The 20,209-nt window shown below is 42.4% G+C and overlaps 1 protein-coding gene across 10 annotated transcripts in view; it reads right to left on the bottom strand.

Moving 5' to 3' along the window:
* Window positions 1-18,227, bottom strand: part of WNK1 (WNK lysine deficient protein kinase 1) — a 104,771-nt gene extending 86,544 nt beyond the window's left edge. For 7 of the 10 annotated variants that reach the window (XM_037388414.1, XM_037388416.1, XM_037388415.1 and 4 more), the window contains exon 1: window positions 16,497-18,226. In XM_037388414.1, coding sequence (XP_037244311.1) covers window positions 16,497-17,279 — 783 coding nt within the window. In that variant the 5' untranslated portion in view covers window positions 17,280-18,226. Of the gene's footprint in view, window positions 1-16,496 lie in introns of all 10 variants that reach the window. The other 3 variants (XM_037388421.1, XM_037388422.1, XM_037388423.1) reach the window with 2 other exon arrangements.
* Window positions 18,228-20,209: the final 1,982 nt, after the last annotated feature.

Raw genomic sequence — 20,209 nt, 5'->3', positions numbered from 1 at the left:
AACTACAATTTAGTAATTCCAGAAGGTGTTCTCTATCCAAAGCTCCACAGCTGCAATATGCAGCTAGATCTCCCACAAGTAATCCAGTGGGGTAGATCCACTTCTTAGAAGAAAAGGAAACAGCAAGATAGGAGACTAGATGATACACATCATCTCCTTAACCCTCAGGATCAAAGAAAATCACACTGGACATCTACAACCTATAAGGCACAATAACTTGATACTTCTCCACATCAGTAACAACTATGGGAAGTAGCTGCAGCGCCGCTTAAGTCTACTGGTAAGCCTTCTTCTGTCCTTTAAGTTTCCTCTGCATCATTTCTTTTAGGGAAAGCAGCATACTTGTCATGGAATAACCAGTTGGGTCTCTATAGTTACGCAGTATCACTGGCACTAGTCAGACATTGAACTAGAAGCAATATATAAGACAGATGAAACCAAGACTCCTCATCCAATCAGAAATTCTTTTCCATAGATGATACAGCAAGAATTACATGGGAACACTGAAGAATGGGAAAATCATAGGAGGTATTTCAATAGGAACCAAGTGGAAGGTGCTAGTATAACTTGGAGGCTCCAAATAATATCACCATACTCCTATTAGATATTCTGGGATAATGTAGGCATGTAGCTAGATACGAATAGCATCTGCACTTCCACCATTCAGGAGGAACTAAAAATCAAAACGACGCAATAGCCATAGATGCTTACAAAAAAGTGAAACTAAACTGATAAAAAGGCAAATTAATTCAGCTCGGTTTCCCCAATGAGACAATCCACCCCTCTTATCTTTGATGAATGTGTCCCAAGATGTGATAAAGTGCATAGCACCATGACCCTTGATCTCTGCTTGACAGAAGTAGTCATTCAAGGCCCAAGACATTTTGTTATCCTACCATGTCTAACAGACTGTTCAAAACCCACAAAAGACAGCCAGGCTAACAGCTATACTTGCTATTTCAAGAGCACACACTGATGACTCCCAGACCTTGAAACTGTAAACCTGCCACTAACTAGAAAATGACCATTCAGATGAGGTTCCAGATGAAAGACTTCATAGTGCTTTGACACCAAAGCAAAAGATCACACTTCCATATTCAGCTGAAAAAACAACATTTATCAGAATATGACCTATCCCAGATATCTTGTTTTACAGAAAGTCAGAGAACAAGGGGAACTGAAGTTCATCATGATTCTGCAACAAGGAAATTGCAGACTTCTTAAAATATGTATCAAAAAACACTATCAGTACATCAATGAAAAGCACACTCTCAGTTCCCATCAACTAGATGAACTGCACAGATTCAAACACAACAGAAATTTTCACTGAAGGACACATGCAATTCAAAGGCCACAAAACCCTCATTAAATGACTCCAAAACAGCTTCAGCCTCCCTAACTCCCACTAGATCCCCCAAATCTCTAGAGTTGCAAATCACCTCTCTCATACTAACTGCAAGGCCTTCTGTTGCACAGGCACTGCGTTAGTGAACTCTACAAGCCAGAAGAAAACCATTTCTGAAACACAAGGTAACTGCAGGCAAAAGTGAAATCTATGCAAACAAAGCAACTCAACCAATGTTCTGGGGGGTTGTAATTATTTTTTTGGGGGGGGGGGGGGGCATGTATTTGGGTTTTGGTTTTTTGGGGGGCGGGGGGGGGCATTGTTTGGGGGTTTTTTTGAGGCCTGCAGAAACTAGGAGCTAATAACATGGTCAATTGCATTTATTGTTCCATTGTCTAAAAGTGTTAACCACAGACACTACAAATATCTTAAATACTCCTTTTAACTAGGCACAACTCCTCTGAAGGTTTCAGAAGCAGGTGGTTTGACTAAAACACAGCCAATTTTCCTGTTTAGGTGGGGTTTTTTAGCATAAGTCTGTAGTTATTGCAAATTTTTTCTTTTATTTCTAACTCAGTTTCAGTCCTGTACACTGCAGTCTTCACTAGTCAAGAGCTACAATCTCACTTTACATTAGTTTTCTGCAAAGAAGCTGTTTTAAGTTAATGACCATGCCCATTCTGCCATTAAAGTTTTTTTTCAATCATGTATTTAGCACTCACAGGTTTTTTTACAGCATTTTGTTTCACATTATGCTCAGCAGCCCATGCAACACATTGCATTTTGCAACCAAACAGCCAATGGCCATTGGCAGACTTCCATACACACACACCCCTTTCTCAATATTATTGGAATAAATCAAGGCTTATTTGCACATGGATGGCAGCAAAACCACTCTGCAACCCGCAAAGTCAAGTTAACCCCCTTAATTATCAGTGTCAAGTAGATTTATTATGACTCTCATTATACTTGATTCATTGTTAGCTAGGATCACATCAGGCATCTCTGCTTTTTTGCTAGAAATCCATATTGAAACAGACTGAGGATTATCAACTGGCTAAAAGACCACTGGGTAGGAGTCTGGATAAGTGTTCTTACCCAATAAAAGTACAAAAGGAAAAGACACAACACTACGATTTCAAAGCAATCCTTTTAGCTAGTTTAGGAACAGCATCAGTAAAATCTAGCACCAGTGGCCAAAACATTATCATCAGTGTAAGAGGACTTTTGTAATACTCTAGAAAAATAATAACTTCACCCAAAAAATGAATTTGCATTTAAGTGGTTCAACTTAATTTCTTCTTTCAGTGACTCTCAGACTGTTCCTAACAGTTTCATAAAGTGCAACTTTATTTCTAGTTAGAGCAATGCTTATGGATCTCTAATTTAACAATTTGGTCACCAACTTGCGATCCCAGTGACTCCTGATAAACTCACAGCTGTTGGACTAAGTATTTATACATGAAACAACTGACGTATTTCCATCTGGTCTTCATGACCAGAGGATGACTATATAGAATGGCAAATCACTACTGCTTCCAAACAAAACTCAGGGAAGAGGAAAGGGAAACTGCTGATCTGGACTGCCCTTGACCCACGACAAACAGACAAGTCAGCTGTCACTTATGTTTTCGTCATTTGAGAAGCTGCAGAGAGCATGTATGAAATGGGACACCCTATTCAGCTGAAGCTCAATCTAGTCCATTAATTATTTTTTTTTCCCTTCCTGGAAAGAGATTTGGCTTGAGAAGGGGGAAGGGAGAAGGCAAGAGTATAAGGCAAATTCCCAAGAGAACCGTAAGCACATTTCCATGGATAAGATTGATTTACCAGCTGAAAGATCTAAGTTTGGAAGAAGGCAGCTCCAGGAGTCAAAATGTAAATGCAGATTTTAACCATGTTCATTATTCTTTTACATAGAGTAGCTGAACACAGAGATACAAAACCTCCTTCATTCCAGAGTGCAAAGTGGGGGTGAGGAAAAAATCTTTTAAAATCCTTCTTTTGCCAGATGGCTTATACACAGACCACAGGAGGATTCAGGAAGGCCAAAGTTAGAAAAAAAAAAGCAAAAGCCGACATTGGCAATGACTGATAGCATGTTTTGTTAAGGGGGAGGAATGAGAATACTTCCTGAACAGGTAAGAAGCAAGAACAATTACCATTCCCACACAGGAACAAGAAAAACAAAAGATACCATTTCCCTGCATATTATTGCCAGAGAAGATAAGAACAGAAGTCAAAGGGAAAGTGGAAAATAGTTTTCTACAACATCATCAACCAACTCATTCTTTCCATTCTAAATTCCAATGCTAACTGCCTCAGATTTCACACTCCTCTTATACTTAAAACATCACTATTCTTACAGCCTCCTGCTTTTTAACTGCACTCATTCACACCAGCTTAGTTAACACGCCTATCAGTTGCATCATTACCTGTATCTACCAGTGGGTTTAGATAAAGTAGTTGCACGCCTTCAAATTTTACAAGTTTATCCAAACCATGTGTTTTGTTGCAAAAAGTTACCAGGATCAGTTGAGCAACATAGTCTTGGACGTGATAAAACAGTAAAAATCACACAACACAATATTGAATTTTCTAAAGTATGCTTATCTTATAAGCTGCCACATTAGAAGCCACAAGTGTTTTCTGACAAGAGGTCAAACCACTGAAGAACTTCAGTGAAGCAAACCTTCAGTTAAACAATTCAGAACACCAACCAGCAATTTGCAATAATAGTAAATAACAGAGGCTACCACAAGAAGAATTTGAGGAATTATTTTGCTGATGTTGAAAGTACAGCTAGCTGCTTTAGCACAGCTGATCCTGGCTTACTTCCTTTGGTTAGCCTGACCTAATCTAAAGCTACTTAAGCTTTCATCACAAAACTGCACCATTTCTTTTCTTCACCATTTTGAGATAATTACTGTTTGCATTAGTGTTCCTTTTCATATGTGAATAAAGGACTACTGGAGTTCTTGCAGATTCTTCTGAATATCAGAAACCGCTAATTCAAAACCCTATCACTTACATCGTTTAGAATCTAAGGATGGCTTCTCCCAGATGCCAAAGTACAATGGGATTTTTACAATATGGATTTATCAAGCAGAAACCATTTATAGTGTAGGTACATTTGGAGTTTTCCCAACATCTCTATATCTGGTGCAGCAATACTCTGAGAAGTGTTTCTTACCCTTATTCAACTCAACATTTCAGAGCTCTTCATCTATGTATCTTTGAAAGCAGATTCGGAAAACCTTCTGGAACAGCTAGTCATCTGTCACTAAGTAGGCCACAGATGCTGGCTTGGAATAGATGTCCCTCTGGTTCCAAAAATAACCTCTCACCTAAATTATGGTCACAAAGTTCTACCTTAAGAGACAAAATGTGCAGGTTCACAGTTTATTACAAAAAACTAAAAACCCCACAACAGCCAGCAACAAAATGTTCATCATTTGCAGCTGCTGCCCTTACACAGCTCCAGGTCTGAACACAGGCACAAAATTACTTCACATGTTCATGTAAGTTACAATAATTTAATCCACAAGTCAAAAAAATGAGAAACTGAGGTATGTCAACAGTAGGTAGCTTACTCGGTAAGATTACCAAAATAAAAATACAAAGGGAGGTATTTTGGCAAAAAGCAGTGTTTGTGGGTTTCTTCACTAGTATAAGTATAATATTAATGATACTTTCATGAACTAGCCATTCATAGCAATGGGAAATTTCAGAATTCATTGTTTTAAACTTGCCTGGTCCCAAAACTTCAACATTCATGTCACATATGTCCTAAGAAACAAGGGGGTTTGCTATTCCTCATCTTTGTCTTGTAAATGCCTTTGCAACTCTCAAAGTTCTTTAGAAGAAACTACTTAAGTCAACAGTAGTGAAGATTTAAGAGTCTCCAACACCAATAAACTAAGCTTCTATTCTGCTTATTTTTCTGGGATTTGATCAAGTTTGAGAAGTAAAATTTCATAGTGGATAGAAGGAAGAAAAACACTTTTTTTGAACCCTAGTCTTAAGCTATAGACAAGACAACTGGCTATTTCTCCTATTTGGATTAAGTACCATCATCTAGTCAAATTCAGTTGCACTGATACAGCACAAATTACAGTGCATTACTGTTGTGGCACTTTTTCTTTTAACCCTCCCACACAGTTCCTTGACAAGTCCTGTATCCCATTTGATACATCTATGCAAACACCTTGAAAACTCGAGGGACACCAACTATAAGAAAAATCAATCTGTCAAGAAAGCAAAAAAAGTAGTGAACAGTATAAGATATTAAGCTATATTTGTCTAACCTGACTGTACCAAGTTTTGCTTTATATGCATACTACCTCAATAAATCAATAAATTCATTTGGACAAAAACATTTTCATTACTAACACCCAGATAAAGGGGACAAATTACAAACTACAAGACCATTCTTAAATAGCTGCATTACTACCTAAAGCAACTGGAAAGCTTTGTTCTCCTACATAGAAAAAAATGCAGTCCTCAAACAACAGGATGTTAACTACTTACATTTTTCCATACGTGAAAGTTGCTTTAAGCACAAATGCAACCTGAACTAGAATTCTTTGGGATCTTTTCACTTTCTGCAACCACCAGATGACTACAACTTGAGACCCCAAAACTCCTTGTTCTTCCTCCTCGGATTTCTCATATTTTTTTTTTTCTGATGCCACGACCACTGAAAAGCACTCAACATTCAAGCACATAGCCTACAAAAGCAGAGGGAGTCCATAGGAAACACATGCACATTTTCCTGGAGGAAGCTTTGAGTATTAATGACAGTTTTTTCTGACACATCTTCAGGTATAGGCCATGCACAATCTGTTAATGTACCACAGCATTTAGGTCTTCAGCAGCAACGCAGAGGCTCTCCACTTCTTGTTGTTGTTCCTGTGGGTAAATACGGAACCACTCGGATATGTTCAGGCTTGTATAATGAGATCAACAGAAGAAATCACACCATCACCTGAACTGGCTCACAGTTGCCATCAAGAGGCAAAAAAATACAAATTCAAGTGCCCTGTGTAACTTCCAGCCTGCTACCCCCACAAGGTACAGATAACCTGAAATGCATTCTGCTTTTGAGCCACTTGTCTGCAGAAAAAAGCTCAAACTGCATGTAAAGGAAGTAGAGAAAAACCACAGGAAAAACATTTTAAAACTCAACTTAGTCTTATTTTTGTATCAGACATTTCTGCATCTTCTCCATTTTCAGCACACTGTTCCTGGCAAACATAACTCACTAAGCCTCAAATCACAATAAATGCAAATAAAAACCATGCCCTCAAAGGACATTCCACATACTGTCAAATCTCTACTTGTCTACATCCTACATCCGGAGAGGGCAGTATAAAAAAAAAAAAAAAAAAAAACCACCAAACTTGAATTGCTTTTGAGACAGTATTCCTTATGGTAAGATACTTGTCTGGATGGACCACTTCTACAGAACTCTCCAATTCAACTTCAGTCTCATTTAATATTTTTTTCTTTAGGGAAGACTCAAAGGCTCAGAGTCCAAATCAGCTGTAGTAAAACAGAGCACATTAAGTTAGCATCTTGCAATTTTATATAGATACACAACCTACTTTTACCAAATGAAAGCATACTGTAAGCAGCTGAAGAGAGGAGACAAACCAAAAATAGTTTTATGTTGGAAAATATCTCTAAGAATAAATCCCCACTTTAAAAAGCAGATTTGAAAACAGACATGGTAATATTCTGTAAAATTTGAGCAAAACTAACAGTTCAGAAATTGCCATTAACAGATGCATATTACATAAGCATACACAGATTTACAGATATGTAGATAATCAGCCTGGATGGCTGAAGCTTTTAATAGCAATATTTGTGGGTTATTGTTTGTGTGTCATTAGTCTTTGCCAGGATAGAAGCATTCAGAATACATTCAGACTGGGGTCATAAACTTGCCAGCAACAGTCAGCAAAGCAGAAACAAGTCACAGTGTTACTCTGAGAGAACTGTCCAAGGAAAACTGGGTAACACCATCAATTGGGTCATGAGACTATCTTAACCGGCCAAAACCAGATAAAATGCACCAAAATAATTGTTGGTGTCAGCTTTGCACTATCTTCCATTTAGCTAAGCATTCCTACACAGTTGTTTCAGATTTACCTCAATTACATATAAAGAGAACAGTATTCCTATTCTTTTCAAATTCTTCTAAATTGGGGTATTGGACTCTCAATCACTTACATGAGTTTTTCCATTTGTAGCTTCTTGCTTGCTGTTGCTAGCCCCGAATCTGCAACCAGAACCCGCTACCTTCAACTACTGACACAAAGAAATAGGTATTGCTGAAACCATGCAGATGAAAAATATGATCCAGAACAGCTAAACAGAAACAACAAAGCTTCTCCCTCATGTAAGAGGTCTAATGAAGCTTATTTTCCATACCATGTGCTATCCTACAGTAGAAAAATAGCAATTCAGTGGATAGCTGTCAAAAATTTCTATCAATGGCTGCTTATTAAGAGGTGAGAGCATCAGAACTATTCTGGACTATGGCTCAAATCACAGCAAGTTATCAGAGTTGCCAGAGCTTCCTCTTCGTTTTAGTCTCACTGGTAACATGGCTAGGAGAAGTCCTACTAGCCACTTGCAAAATTAGAAGACTTTAAAAGCACCACAGCGATCCTGTTCTGAGAACAGATATGCCAGAGAATCACTGCCCAGACTATTGCCAATAGGTGAACCTGATTATTTCAGAATCATGTTCTCTGGCACACCACGTACAAAAAGAAATGCCATCCCCTACATTAAAACACACAGCCCTGGGCAAAGCATTCGTCCAGTGCCATTGATACATCACTTAAAAGCTCATACATATTTTAGTTACAAGGTAAATGGCCATCAAGTATGTAAGTAGCATTCCCAAAGATCCTGCTTAGACCCAAAATGATAAATTCAAACTTTGCAAGTTCGTCCCTCTGAGTAACTCAGAATGAGTTATCACAAAAACAGCTTACTGCTTTAGATACATATTAATACCTAAATAGCTTATGGAAGAAAAAAAAAATCAGTCCAATTTTTAGCAGGTTGCAGCTTCCTTTGCTGAAAAATAAATCGATCACATATTTAGTTGCTTACGATCCAGGCAAAGTAACACACAGTGCTGGCTGGAATTACCCAAACAAATCTGAAAGTGCTTTAGAATTAAGCTGGGTATGTGCAATGCACCTGTCATCACCAGGTGAAAAACAATAACCCACAACTGGGACAATGTTTAGAAGTGCATCTGAGAACTGAATCTGAATTCTTCTGGTCACTGTATTGCATCCCAGTTATTTTACTCTGGCTTACTAGAAAAAAAAAAAACATGAGATTTGGCAGTATCTGTGAAGATCTTGTTGCAAGGATCTCCTTTTGGGTTAAAAGGATAGCATCATATAGCACAGAACATTACTGACACAAATTTATCATTTGCAACATGAATTTAAGGAGTATTCTGCAGGATGTGCCCATAAGACAAGAAGTATCTCCCTTTCTCAAGGATGACCTCAAGTGAGCTACAAATTCAGTCCTAGTCACCTCTTCACTTTCCTCAGCTCTCCCAAGGGGAATAATGAGGGCAACCAAAACCATACATTGAGAAGTGCTGGTATGATAATTTCTAAACAGGCTGAAGAAGGTGGAAATAAGGCAGGAAGAAGGATATCTGTAGTATCTTGACTAGAGACATTCTAACACTGTTTAAGGTTCAGTATATAGCCCAAATGATTCTCAAAATCAACCAGAATAAAGTCCTGGGGACTGTAAGCAGCTTTCACAAAAATACTTACGAAGCCAGTCTAAAATTTGAGTCTCATTTATTAGGATAAGCATTTTAACACCATATTTGAAAAGATTTTCAGATGGCTCACGTTAGCCTTCAACTACTCCAAGAAATCAATTTTCAAGCAGCACTACAAATTTTCCTATTTAGAATATGAATTGTTTCAAGTATACATTCCTCCAGGCATGCTATAGACATATGGTCAAGTTAAAACCACAGAATCATTATCTGAAGTTTTAAGAGTCAAAAATAGTAACTTTCTAGTATGTACTATTATAAACAAAAAAAACCACTCCCCAAAACCATGCTCTGCCAAGAGAAAGTCCTATGCCTAGCTGCAGAAGCACCACGAACTTGCATGTTATTTTTCTTACCGCCCAAATGTTACAGCCATTACGTAGACTAAAACAAGCTTGAAAATGTGAACTTAAAGACTAAAACAAAAAAACCAGTCAATTTATTTCAACTCAGCCGTGATTTAGAAGAACTAATTAGCAATCTCAACAAAAAAAGGTAGCTAATCTTTACAGGAAATAAGAGTTTCTGAAGAGATGCATGACAGGAAGCATTAACACTGCCACTGCTTAGTACAAACTTCGTCACATGATGTATGGAAAACCTGGGTGACAGTCAGAGCTGTGATGTTTAAAAAGCTGCTGGTATGAAACAAAAAACCCACGACAAAATAAGAAAATACATGTGGCCCAGAGGGATGTTGCTAACAAAAGGTACTGAATCTACACTGCACCACAAACTGCATCCATGGAGACTACCACAGATCTATTACTGCTTGTTTTATTTATTATTCTGCTAGACAGCTCTCAAAGGATTCTATACAGGATGTCTCCAGGGAGTTTTATCAGGTGAATTTTCTCCCCCTCCATCAAAGAAAGATTATAGTCCCGATACTTTTCCTTAGCCCTCAATTGGTTCTGAAACTAGGTGTTTTTATTTTAAACCACAACAGCCCAAAACAAACCTCACCTAAAATATTTAACCCCGCAGCTCTCAAACCCACTGAAACTGATAAATAAAAACCTGTTTATTTCCATAAGAAATTACACATTTTCAGAATGTACTTACCTGATTACACTTATTGCCTACCAATCAGCCAGCTGCAAATTGAGCCACAGCCCTCTCCAAAAGTGGTATCCCTTTGAGGTAAGATTATTTTCCTAAGTAGAGGTCTCCTAACAGCTGCAGCTTCAGAATGTACTTTAAAGCTCCCTTCTCTCTTTCAGGGTCACCTTTGTAAAGTCTGAGGGAGCCTGACCACTGTTTATACTTCTGCAGGTAATTAGTCTGGCTCCTTTCCCATGTCATTTATCAAGTTGTCAATTGTGTCAATTACAGCACAAACACTCAGGAATATGGCTAGGTTTTGCTCTTCAGCCAAAGGAGAAATTTTCACATCAGAGATCTGAAGCCAGTTAATTTACTCTACCCTACAACACTGAAAACCAACAGAAAACGTAGACTTTTTCTGCCCAAGTCTTCACGCTCCCTATTTGCGCACATTGAAGACACTTGGAAATCCAGTGTAACCTGAAAGTGCTATAAACCAATTATACATGTACAGTTTTACAGCATTTTGGAATTTGTAGAGCTGAGAACATAAAAATCGCTCATAAGAACAGAATGATGTTCACAGAGATTGTCACATACCTTTATTAATCTACATTTGTGACAATTATGCATCTGACCCACTAGTCATGAAGAGGCGGCACACGGCTGCAGTTACAGTGGCTGTAGCCACATACGACTACACTCACAGACCAGAAGAGTATCTGAAACACTGACATGAAGTACAGGGTAGGCATGGAAGCCACCATACTTCATTAGACTTCATCTTTCAGCAAAAGTTTTATAAAAAGTATTTTTAAATATTGAGAATTAAACCAGTTAGAGCTTTCAAAAAAAATATGTATTTGTTTCAGGACGTCGACCATTTCTCCAGAACTAGCAGAATGTAATCATTTTCCAACAGTGCTTGACAGACAGATGAATTCCAGGTCCACACTCCTCAGCTTCCTCACTGCACAAAGGTTTTGATCTGGCTTTCTGTTTTGTTTTAATGTAGCTATACAATTGTGCATCAGAACTAGCATCTTTGCAGTCAGGCCTCCTAGTGAGCAATATGCAACCAGCTTTTGGGAAAAAAAAAAAAAAAAAAAACCACTACAGGATGCCACAGTTATGTGATACAAAGCCTTTTTTGGTTGTCAGACTTGAATGTGCAGTTTCTGAAATGCTCCCAGCTCATCCAGTCCAAAAAGCAAAGAGAGTTTTAAGAATTATACTTTGACTTCAGTAAGCTGATATTTATCATGGTAAGCCTGCAGTGGAGTCTATACTCCAGAGCACAGAAACTACATTCCATTGTTGTCTGCTGACTTAAAAAAAAAAAAATAATAATCAGTATTAAATAGAGCTTCAAGTCTACAAAATAGACAGGTATAGTTAAATCTAAAGTGTCACCAGAAGTGAAGATATACATCACATCCAAGCAATTCCCTACATTGCAAGTTTTAAATTAACTTCTATACATTGTTACACTCAGAAAAATTCTGACATACAGAAATATTATTTAGCATCTCACTACCTCCTATAATGAAGTGACAACCATTTATACTGTCATTTTTACCAGAGCGCAGTACAGAATCTCATGGTTCGTTTTTGATTATGACATGATGTTTGTTCTCAACTGGTTTTTCATTGCTACTCTTGGTCTACAGTTCACAGTCCGCAACAGAATTGCATACACGTAACCTACACTAACTTATTGCTCAGATGATTTATAACTAAAGATAACCAAATTCACATTCTGCTTCTCCTCAGAAGCAGTAATGAGTAGAACATACACTTCCTACACCACTTTTACCTCTCGAACTCATTTCTTACCCCCAGAAGCTCTATCCCACTTTAGACGCAGCCCTCAACCTCCTTTTTCCCCTTCAGCATCCCACCTTAAGCACAACAACCTGACTAACGCTGCACTGAAGCCAGAGTAAGAATGGCAAAGTGTCTTAACAGCAAGACAACACATTTATGAACTGCAACTGCTGACTGACCAACCTACCCTTTCTGTCTAGGAAGTACAAGGACAGGAGTGATACAAGACAAGTGGTGTTGTTCCCCAATGCATGCAGTTTACAAGGAATGCTTTTCCAACTAAGATAAATATCTTTCCAATAACAGTTTCTAAATCATGCTTCCCTTAAAAGAAGGCACTGTCCAAACAAAAGACAATTAAGTCTTCAAATGCCTGCCAAATACACAGTTCAACAAAGAACCCAATTTACCTCCATATCAAGTACACTTTCATATTTGAAAAGTTACTAATTTGAATGACAGAACCCAGAGCAGTAATTCTAGGTAAGATTTTGCAGTCCAGCAAGTGACTGCACCACCCTGTATTGTTCTGTAAACCAGAAGTTAAATGACAGTCTTGATTTAAAGTCAACTAAAACTGAAACAGGGACTCAGACGATGAAACATTACCACCACTAAGATTTGGCTTTTACAGTCAACTGTGTGACTCTTGCCACCTTTGGCGTAAGAGTATTACTTTGTCTAGATAAACTTAATGCAACAGGAAAAGGCATCATATTTTAGTCACAAAGTTATCTGAACTGTACAGAGGTAGCAAAAGACTCACTGCTCAGAAATGTATTTTTAAAAGACTAACCAGTAACACAATTGTACAGGAAGAGTTATTTTAAATTAAAATAGAAAACAGCAGCAGTAATGACTTTTGTTATCTTCTACCTACTTAAAGACCATTAAAATTGGTAATTTTTAAAATTTGGCTTAGGTAGAACCTAACTCTTGCTTCATTCAATTTATGAGACATTCTAATGACAACAGTAGGAGGCACACTTGACTCGGAATAACTAGAGCCGAGATGAATATATACAATGGGAACCAAAGTATCTGAAGGCTAACACTGCATTAACAATTTCCTTGCAGCAACTGAAGCTGAGCACTGGTCCTCAGCAGTTGCTGCTGAGCTCTTTGCAGCTCCCCTATGCTCGCAGCACCACCATTCTTCACATTTAAATATCTGCATCCAATATTTAAGTTTGCTTCATATAGACAGGCCACAAAGTAAGCTACGATTGTCCATTAGTCACACCTTTGTTATGATTTTGTTACACATCTATAAGCAACCTTGAAATACTCAATTCCTTCAAATCTATCTTCCATCTTCCACAGATCAAGAAAAACTAGAGTCTTGGCCAGGACCTCCCTTGCTAGAGATCCTATGAACACCATTAGGTCACCCATAAGAATTTCAGCTCTTTCTCTCACTTCCTCCACTGTTCAGTAGATAAAGCATAAGGGGCATCACAAGGCAGTTTGAGATCCTTCTTAAGGATATGAAGTAATATTCTCCAGCATACCAGCAGCAGCTTGCGAACCCAAACTGTATTTGATAAACAGCCTCCAAACCCCCTTTGAAAGGAACCATAATGACATTCTCAGATTTTACACTTTATCACTACAGAGCATAAAAAATGAGTATAGTTGCATTATTCAGCATTTAAAAAGTCATTTTGACAGAGACCATGACAAAGTCTTCTGTATTGTCCTCGGTCCACAAGACTCCTACTACAGAATTTGCTACAATACCGAAACGCTGTAGTTTAACTGAACTGAAAGCTGCTGGCACCCTTGCTTCCTTCCAAACAAGAGATTTTAAAGAAATTGAAGCATTCTAGGTATGCTAGAAAAGCCTTACAAGAACACACATCCAAAGACTTTGCAGAAGTACAAAATGTTCTCACCTCATTTTGTCATACGTCTTGCAGTCAAGAACTGTGATAAACCTTTAACAACTTTGGACAACCCATGAGAGCAACAACTTCACATAATCATGCTAAGCAGCCTCATTCCAGCAGCACTACAGTAGCACTGCTCAGAAGACTCTAAAGAGGTGGGACACCTAGGATGCCTACACTTGCTAGCACGAACACAGAGAAGAAAAGCTCTGCCATTGCTAAGGGACATTATTTCAAGACCAAAGTAACCATCAGTTAGTTATGGTTAGTGTAATATAGCATGGAAGAAAATAATTCATATTTCTGTGATAAAATAATTATGCTTTGACACCAATCCTCAAACCATGGTATTTTGGAAAACCAATGGCATCTAAGTTTCAGTACATGTTTGTGAATCCAGATTGTATTTTGATACAAATCATGCAAGATGAGTATCACTAACCTGTCCACAATTACATTTTCCTAGAGAAAGAAGCGGATGTACCCATCACACCAATAAATATCAAGTTCCTCCTTTTATTTCTAGACAGAAACAATAAGACAGGATTTAACCTTAAAATATTCTACTAGCTGTAGAGCCCAGCTCCTTTATCAAATACTTTTAACAGCTATAAAATTTATATGTTTCAGACTTGTTGGTTTGGATGCAGTCTCCTTACAAAAGAAACTACAGCCTTCAGAACAATTTCACCCACGAAGCGCTCCTGTAACATAGTTCATCTCCAAGCAAAACATCAAATATTTCCCTCACAAATATTTCACTCATGCTTTCTGCAATCCGCCATTTTAAATACTACTCATTAAAATCTTCAATCAATTGAAAACTCAGCAACATGCCCTTTATAAATCAGCTTCTCTAAATTATCGCAAGGTGCTTCTTTAGACAGTTTGCCCACATGGTACTGACGACAAAACACTTCAACAGGGACAATGGTCATGAGAAGTGACTGAGACCAAGCTGACATTAGTTTCTGATCAGTAGGTAAAGCATGAAGATTAAAACAGATTTCCAGGATTAAAGTCAAGGAACTCCAAAATTCCAAATATTAACATTTCAAGTAAAAGTCATACCATTTCAGCAAATTATTAATCTCATCACAGTTCAAACTGCACATGAAAAGCTTAAGCAGAGCCCAACACTGGATCATTTCACATTTTTATTTAAAATTAATGCTCAAAGGACCACCACAGCAAGTAGAGAGCTAGCATGGAAGAGCAGGGCATGCTTAAGAGTCACAAAGAAAACTGGAAGCTTACTTCCCCAGTCAGTAAGCATAGAGTAACGGCAATAAAATGAACCAAGATGGTGGTAGAATGCTTAAGCAATCATCCAAAAGCAAGTATGAATACAAATCGAGAAGTCTCTTAATAAATTCTCTCAGTTTGACTGGCACAGATCTAAAATTGCTTTTGAGGGGAAGAAAGTCTTGGTGCAGTTACTGTAATCAGTCACTTGTGAGCAGCTGCCGCCTTAAAAACCCCACAAAGACTTCTGGGATTTTGACCCAATGCTCTTTTGTCTGCCCTAAATTGGATGGGAACAACACACAACAATTAAGCCATACTACATGAACCCCTCTACGAATTGCACCAAAACCCAACACTAAAAAACAAACACTGGCCTCTTAATTTAATGCTGAGGCTTTGAAAACAAACTAGTACACCAGGTATTTGTTCCTGGTACTCCAAGCTCTTCCCACTTCTTTTAAGATTGTTGCACAGCAACCTGCGTCTCTGTTATACAAGCTCCTACTCACATGGAACTACAGGCGTTCTTGCCATCGTTAGACCAGGCTTCTACAGAACTCTGGCTCTGCTCAGGTTAGAAACTTTGTAGAAGAGCAAGCAGTGTTTTAGTCCAGTTTAATCCACCAGTCATTTGGAAAGGTTAAACTTCCTAGGTTTGGGTTTTTTTGGTTTTGTGGTTGTTTTGGTTTTGTTGGGGTTTTTTTTTTCTTTAAAGCTCCAGAAAGGAGACAATTACTTTCTTCCTTTCCTTGTACCTGTATCAAGTACAAACCTAGAACTCTGAATGAAAAAAACAGCTTTGCAAAACTGAACGATGTGATGTAGAATCCACTGCCACAAACACATGAAAAGGTAACTTCACAGACGTTTTAGTAATCTTTTCTAAGAAAAACACCTAAACAAACTGTGAAATATTAAGGCTAGTTCAAGTTGACATTCACTTACACATCTTCCCTCAGCTTCCCTGAAGCTGCGTATAAGTACTGTTACAATCCCCCATGCTACCTTTTGGAGGCGTAAAATGCAAGATGTTATAAGAAACAGAACCATAGTACATTTTCTGATGATAAAGCTAAAAAAATTCTTCAGAGAGCAGAGTACTTAAAAGAATTAAAAAACAAACACTATGAAAGCCTATGAAAGGCTGTACCTTTCCTCCAAAGGAGTGCCTCAGGTGAGGTCTGCAGGTTCCCTGTCTGAATAAAGCTGACCTCGAGTTGATGGATACTACCTCCTTCAAGCACACTGCCTAGCACCTGGGAGAGTGACTATGCTTTGGTAATTCACAATTTTTATTTACTTATTTTACCTGCAGCTCGCACCAGGCGACTTCCACAGTGGTATCTGTATCCAGTCCTTTATACACAGTTTTGAAAGAGCCTCTTCCAATCTCGATGTCAAACTTCAGAAAGCGGCCATCCGGGGAGATGCCCACTGCCTTGGTCTCAAGCTCTTCGATATCTTCCTGCTGCGTTCTTCGCTCCTCAAATTCCCGGCTGGCAGCTGTCACGCTGCCAGCAGCGCTGGTGGGGGGTAGCGCGGTTGCCTCGTCCTCCTCCTCCTTGGGCAGCAGCGGGACGGCATCCTTCGCGGCAGCGGGCTCCTGAGTAGACTGTCCTTCCAGGGGAAGCGGGGCAGGCGGCGGCGGCTGCTGCAGCAGCGAGGGAGCCTGGGCGGCGCTGACAGCGATGCACGAGGTCCGGCTGGCACACTCGGGAGGAGAGACCAAGGGAGCGGCGCTGCCGCCCGAGACAGGGGCCGAGGGCGCCGCGGGCTGCAAACTGGGTAGCTCCAAAGCCGTAGCGTTGGAGTCGCAGATCACGCTACGGCGGAAGAAGCGGTGCTCGGTGGCTGCCGCCCCTCGGCTGTCCTTGTCCATGGTGTGGCGGCGGCGCCGGTACTCCTCGCTACGGCCTCCGCTGCTCGCACCGCCGCCTGCTCCGCCGGCCCCGGAGGCTCCGTGGTCGGAGGCGGCGGCTCCCAGCTTCTCCCCGATGGAGCTGTCCGAGCTGGAACCGTTCTTGGGCGGCGGCGGCGGGGGAGCCAGGAAGCGAGGGGCCGGAGTGCCGCTGTCTGCGGCGCCCCCAGACATCGTGCCCCGGGGGAGCGCTGCTAGGGCGAGGCGGCGGCGGCGGGGAAAGGCGAGGGAAGGGGCCGGTCACTGAGCGGGGAGCGCGCCTGTCCGCGGCTGCCGTTGCAGCTGCAAGAGAGGGTCCCAAGGGCTCCTTACGGCGGAGCTGGGAGGCGGCTGCTGGGGAGGCTGGGCCGGCGGGGTGGGTCCCCGGTCAGTGTCTGCATCCATCCTGCAGCGGGGAGCCCGGCAGCGGGGCCGACATGGAGCTCCAGGAGCGGAGAACGGGGCGCGGGGATGGGGGCGGCGAGGGGGGGAAGAACCCAAGCGCCGGGCCCGGGCGGGGGGGGAGGCGCCCCGAGGCGGGCCCCCGGCCGGGGAGAAGCCGGTGCCTCGCCCGGCTGCTTTAAGGTGAGGGGCGTACGCTGAGGTTATTCCCCGGCGACGGGAGAGAAAGCGGGGAAGGGCCGGGTGCCCCCCGAAGCGAGGACCTAGGGGGAAGGGGCCGGGAAGCGATGCAGGGAGCGGGGGGCAGGCCCCGCACGCCGGCCGCGGAGAAAGCTGCCGCGCTCAGTTACTCGCACCGGGAGGGGGAGGCCCGGGCAGGCCCAGCGCCCTCACCCCAGCAAGGGGGCAGGGAAAGGGGGCCCGGGGGCTCAGCCCCGCCTCACAGGGGCGCCCATGGCGGCTGCGGCCTCCACCTCCCGGCAGGCAGCCACCGCCCGCGCGCGACCGGGCCGCGCTCCCTCCAACCGCGGCCGCCGCCGCCTCGCACGGCGCCGGAAACCCTCCTCCTGCCCCCCGCCCGCGGCTCGCCGCCGCTCCTCACCGGGGGCCGCCCGCCACCGCCACAGGTGCGCCGAGTCCGGGTGGCGCCCCGCGCCGCGGCGGGGAGGAGGGACGGGAGCCGCCGCGGCCGCCCTGGGGACGTCTCCGCGCTAAATGGCGACGGGAGCCCGAAACCGACACACAGGCGAGCGGGAGGAGGGGCAGCGGCGCCGGCCACGCCCCCTTCCGCGCCCGCCCTGCGCCCGCGCTGCGCCCGCGCTGGGGAGGCGGCTCACCCCTCCCCCCGCCGCAGCCTCGCGGAGCTGGCAGCTCCCGTCGTGCGCCGCGCCGCGCGCGTGGTGTCACGGGAGTTGTAGTTTGCGGCGCGGACGGGCGGCTCGGCGGGCCGGGAGCTGCCCGCGGCGGGGCCCCGCGGCGGGAGGGGCGGGAGGAGGCGCCCGGCAGCGCCCCGGGCCGGGGGCCGCTGTGGTGCGGGGCAGCGAGGCCGCCCCTCAACGCCGGCGCTTCCCAAACCGGGGCGGCGGGGCACGCTCCCGCCTCACCTGCACCCGCCCGGCCCTCAGGGCGGCCTGGGCCGCCGGAGGTTCCAAAGGCGCTGAGCCTGCGCCCGGTGCTTGTTTCTTCAAGTCCTGTGTTACACCTGTTTAATAGATAAAGCATTTAACTTCTTGTTTTCAAACGGCCTTTACAATTCTTTAAAACTGTGGGCAGTGATAACTCCATGTACACGAGTACTGTATGAACAAGTGAGGGTTTGGGGTTTCCTCAGTGTGGGTCATCTGAAGCGTTAATTGGCCAGGCAACCTAAAATGCAAATAACTGCCATGTAGACGTGTGCTCTCCACTATTTAAAAGACATTAGATTTGCAGCCTTTGCCCTGAAAACAATCGTTATCCTATGGTCGCTTCAGTCATGACTGCAGCCGCTGCAGTTGAATCGAGGTTGTCCAGCAGCCAGAGAAGCAGCGAGAGCCCATGCGAACACCTACACAAATCGGGAACTTTCAGGTTAACAAAGCATCGGCACACACGAGTCATCTGGTTTATTTATATCATGTTCCTCTTTTGTGTTAGTAAACCAAAACCAAACACTTTCCTTCTTACAAGAGTGGTCTTTCAAAGTCCACGGGAATGTACCGAAGGAGGAGTGAATGATTTGGTACCATGCCTTACAGGCAACTACGAACCAAAAATTACGTTAAGGAAAAAAAGATTAGGAAATTTCCCTATGTAAACAATATGTTCCCCGCAAACACACTGGCATTTCAAATACTTTTTTAAAAGTTACTTTTAAACCCACAGTTTAGAGGAAGTTGGTGTGTTGCTGATGTGAGGCCTTAACTCCTTCTGCACAACATAACACAAATGGCCCTTTCCGAGCTCCACAGCCCCCAGCCACAAAACACCAGCCCAAGCAATTCTCACACACTTGTATCTCTCACGTACAAGATCTAATACCACAGAGTAATCAGAATACCATTGTTTTCTGTACATCTTTCTGTACTACTTGTCTTTGTAACAACAAACAAAAAAAGGATACAGTCTTCACAAAGACGACAAAACATACTTCATTGTACAACTCTTCAGTAAAGAATCCTGCATGGCTTAAGTCTTCTAGAGCTTGCCTTCACTGAAAAAGTTAATTTAGTTAGTATATTTGTTAGTGTGCCACTTGAACTGCATTGGCACAAGAGTAGACACTCTCCAAAACAGCGCTGAGCTGAACAGAGTAATGTGATTAACAGCAAAAAGTGACCAAATAAAAAATGCTTAATTCATACTTCAGTCTGCCACATCCCTGCTGTGCTGCCAGGACCAACGGCACCAGCAACTGACCATCGACACCTCCTGTAACACCAAGCAGGGTCAGCTTTACTCAATGGCTACAGGTATTTGTGCATCTCTCTAGGCACTAGAGTAAAGATTAATTTGTGGTATCAGCAGGCTTATCCATGCTAGCTTTATACTGTTAAGAGCAGTAGAGCATAGCAGCAGAACTCCAGCAAGGGCTGGTAACTAAGACCCCATTACCCACCCCAGTCTGTGCCACTCCATCTTCATTGCTGTTGTTGCATTCTGGAGCTACATTAAAGCAGAGATCTGCTTTCCTCCACTGCCCACTGCATTACTACTAACCCTTTGGATGGGATAAGTAGGAGTAG

This window comes from Falco rusticolus, chromosome 5 (genome assembly GCF_015220075.1).
Source record: "Falco rusticolus isolate bFalRus1 chromosome 5, bFalRus1.pri, whole genome shotgun sequence".
NCBI classification, from domain to species: Eukaryota; Metazoa; Chordata; class Aves; order Falconiformes; family Falconidae; genus Falco; species Falco rusticolus.
Note: the sequence above shows the minus strand (reverse complement) of the source record. Positions and strands in the feature narration are given on the sequence as shown.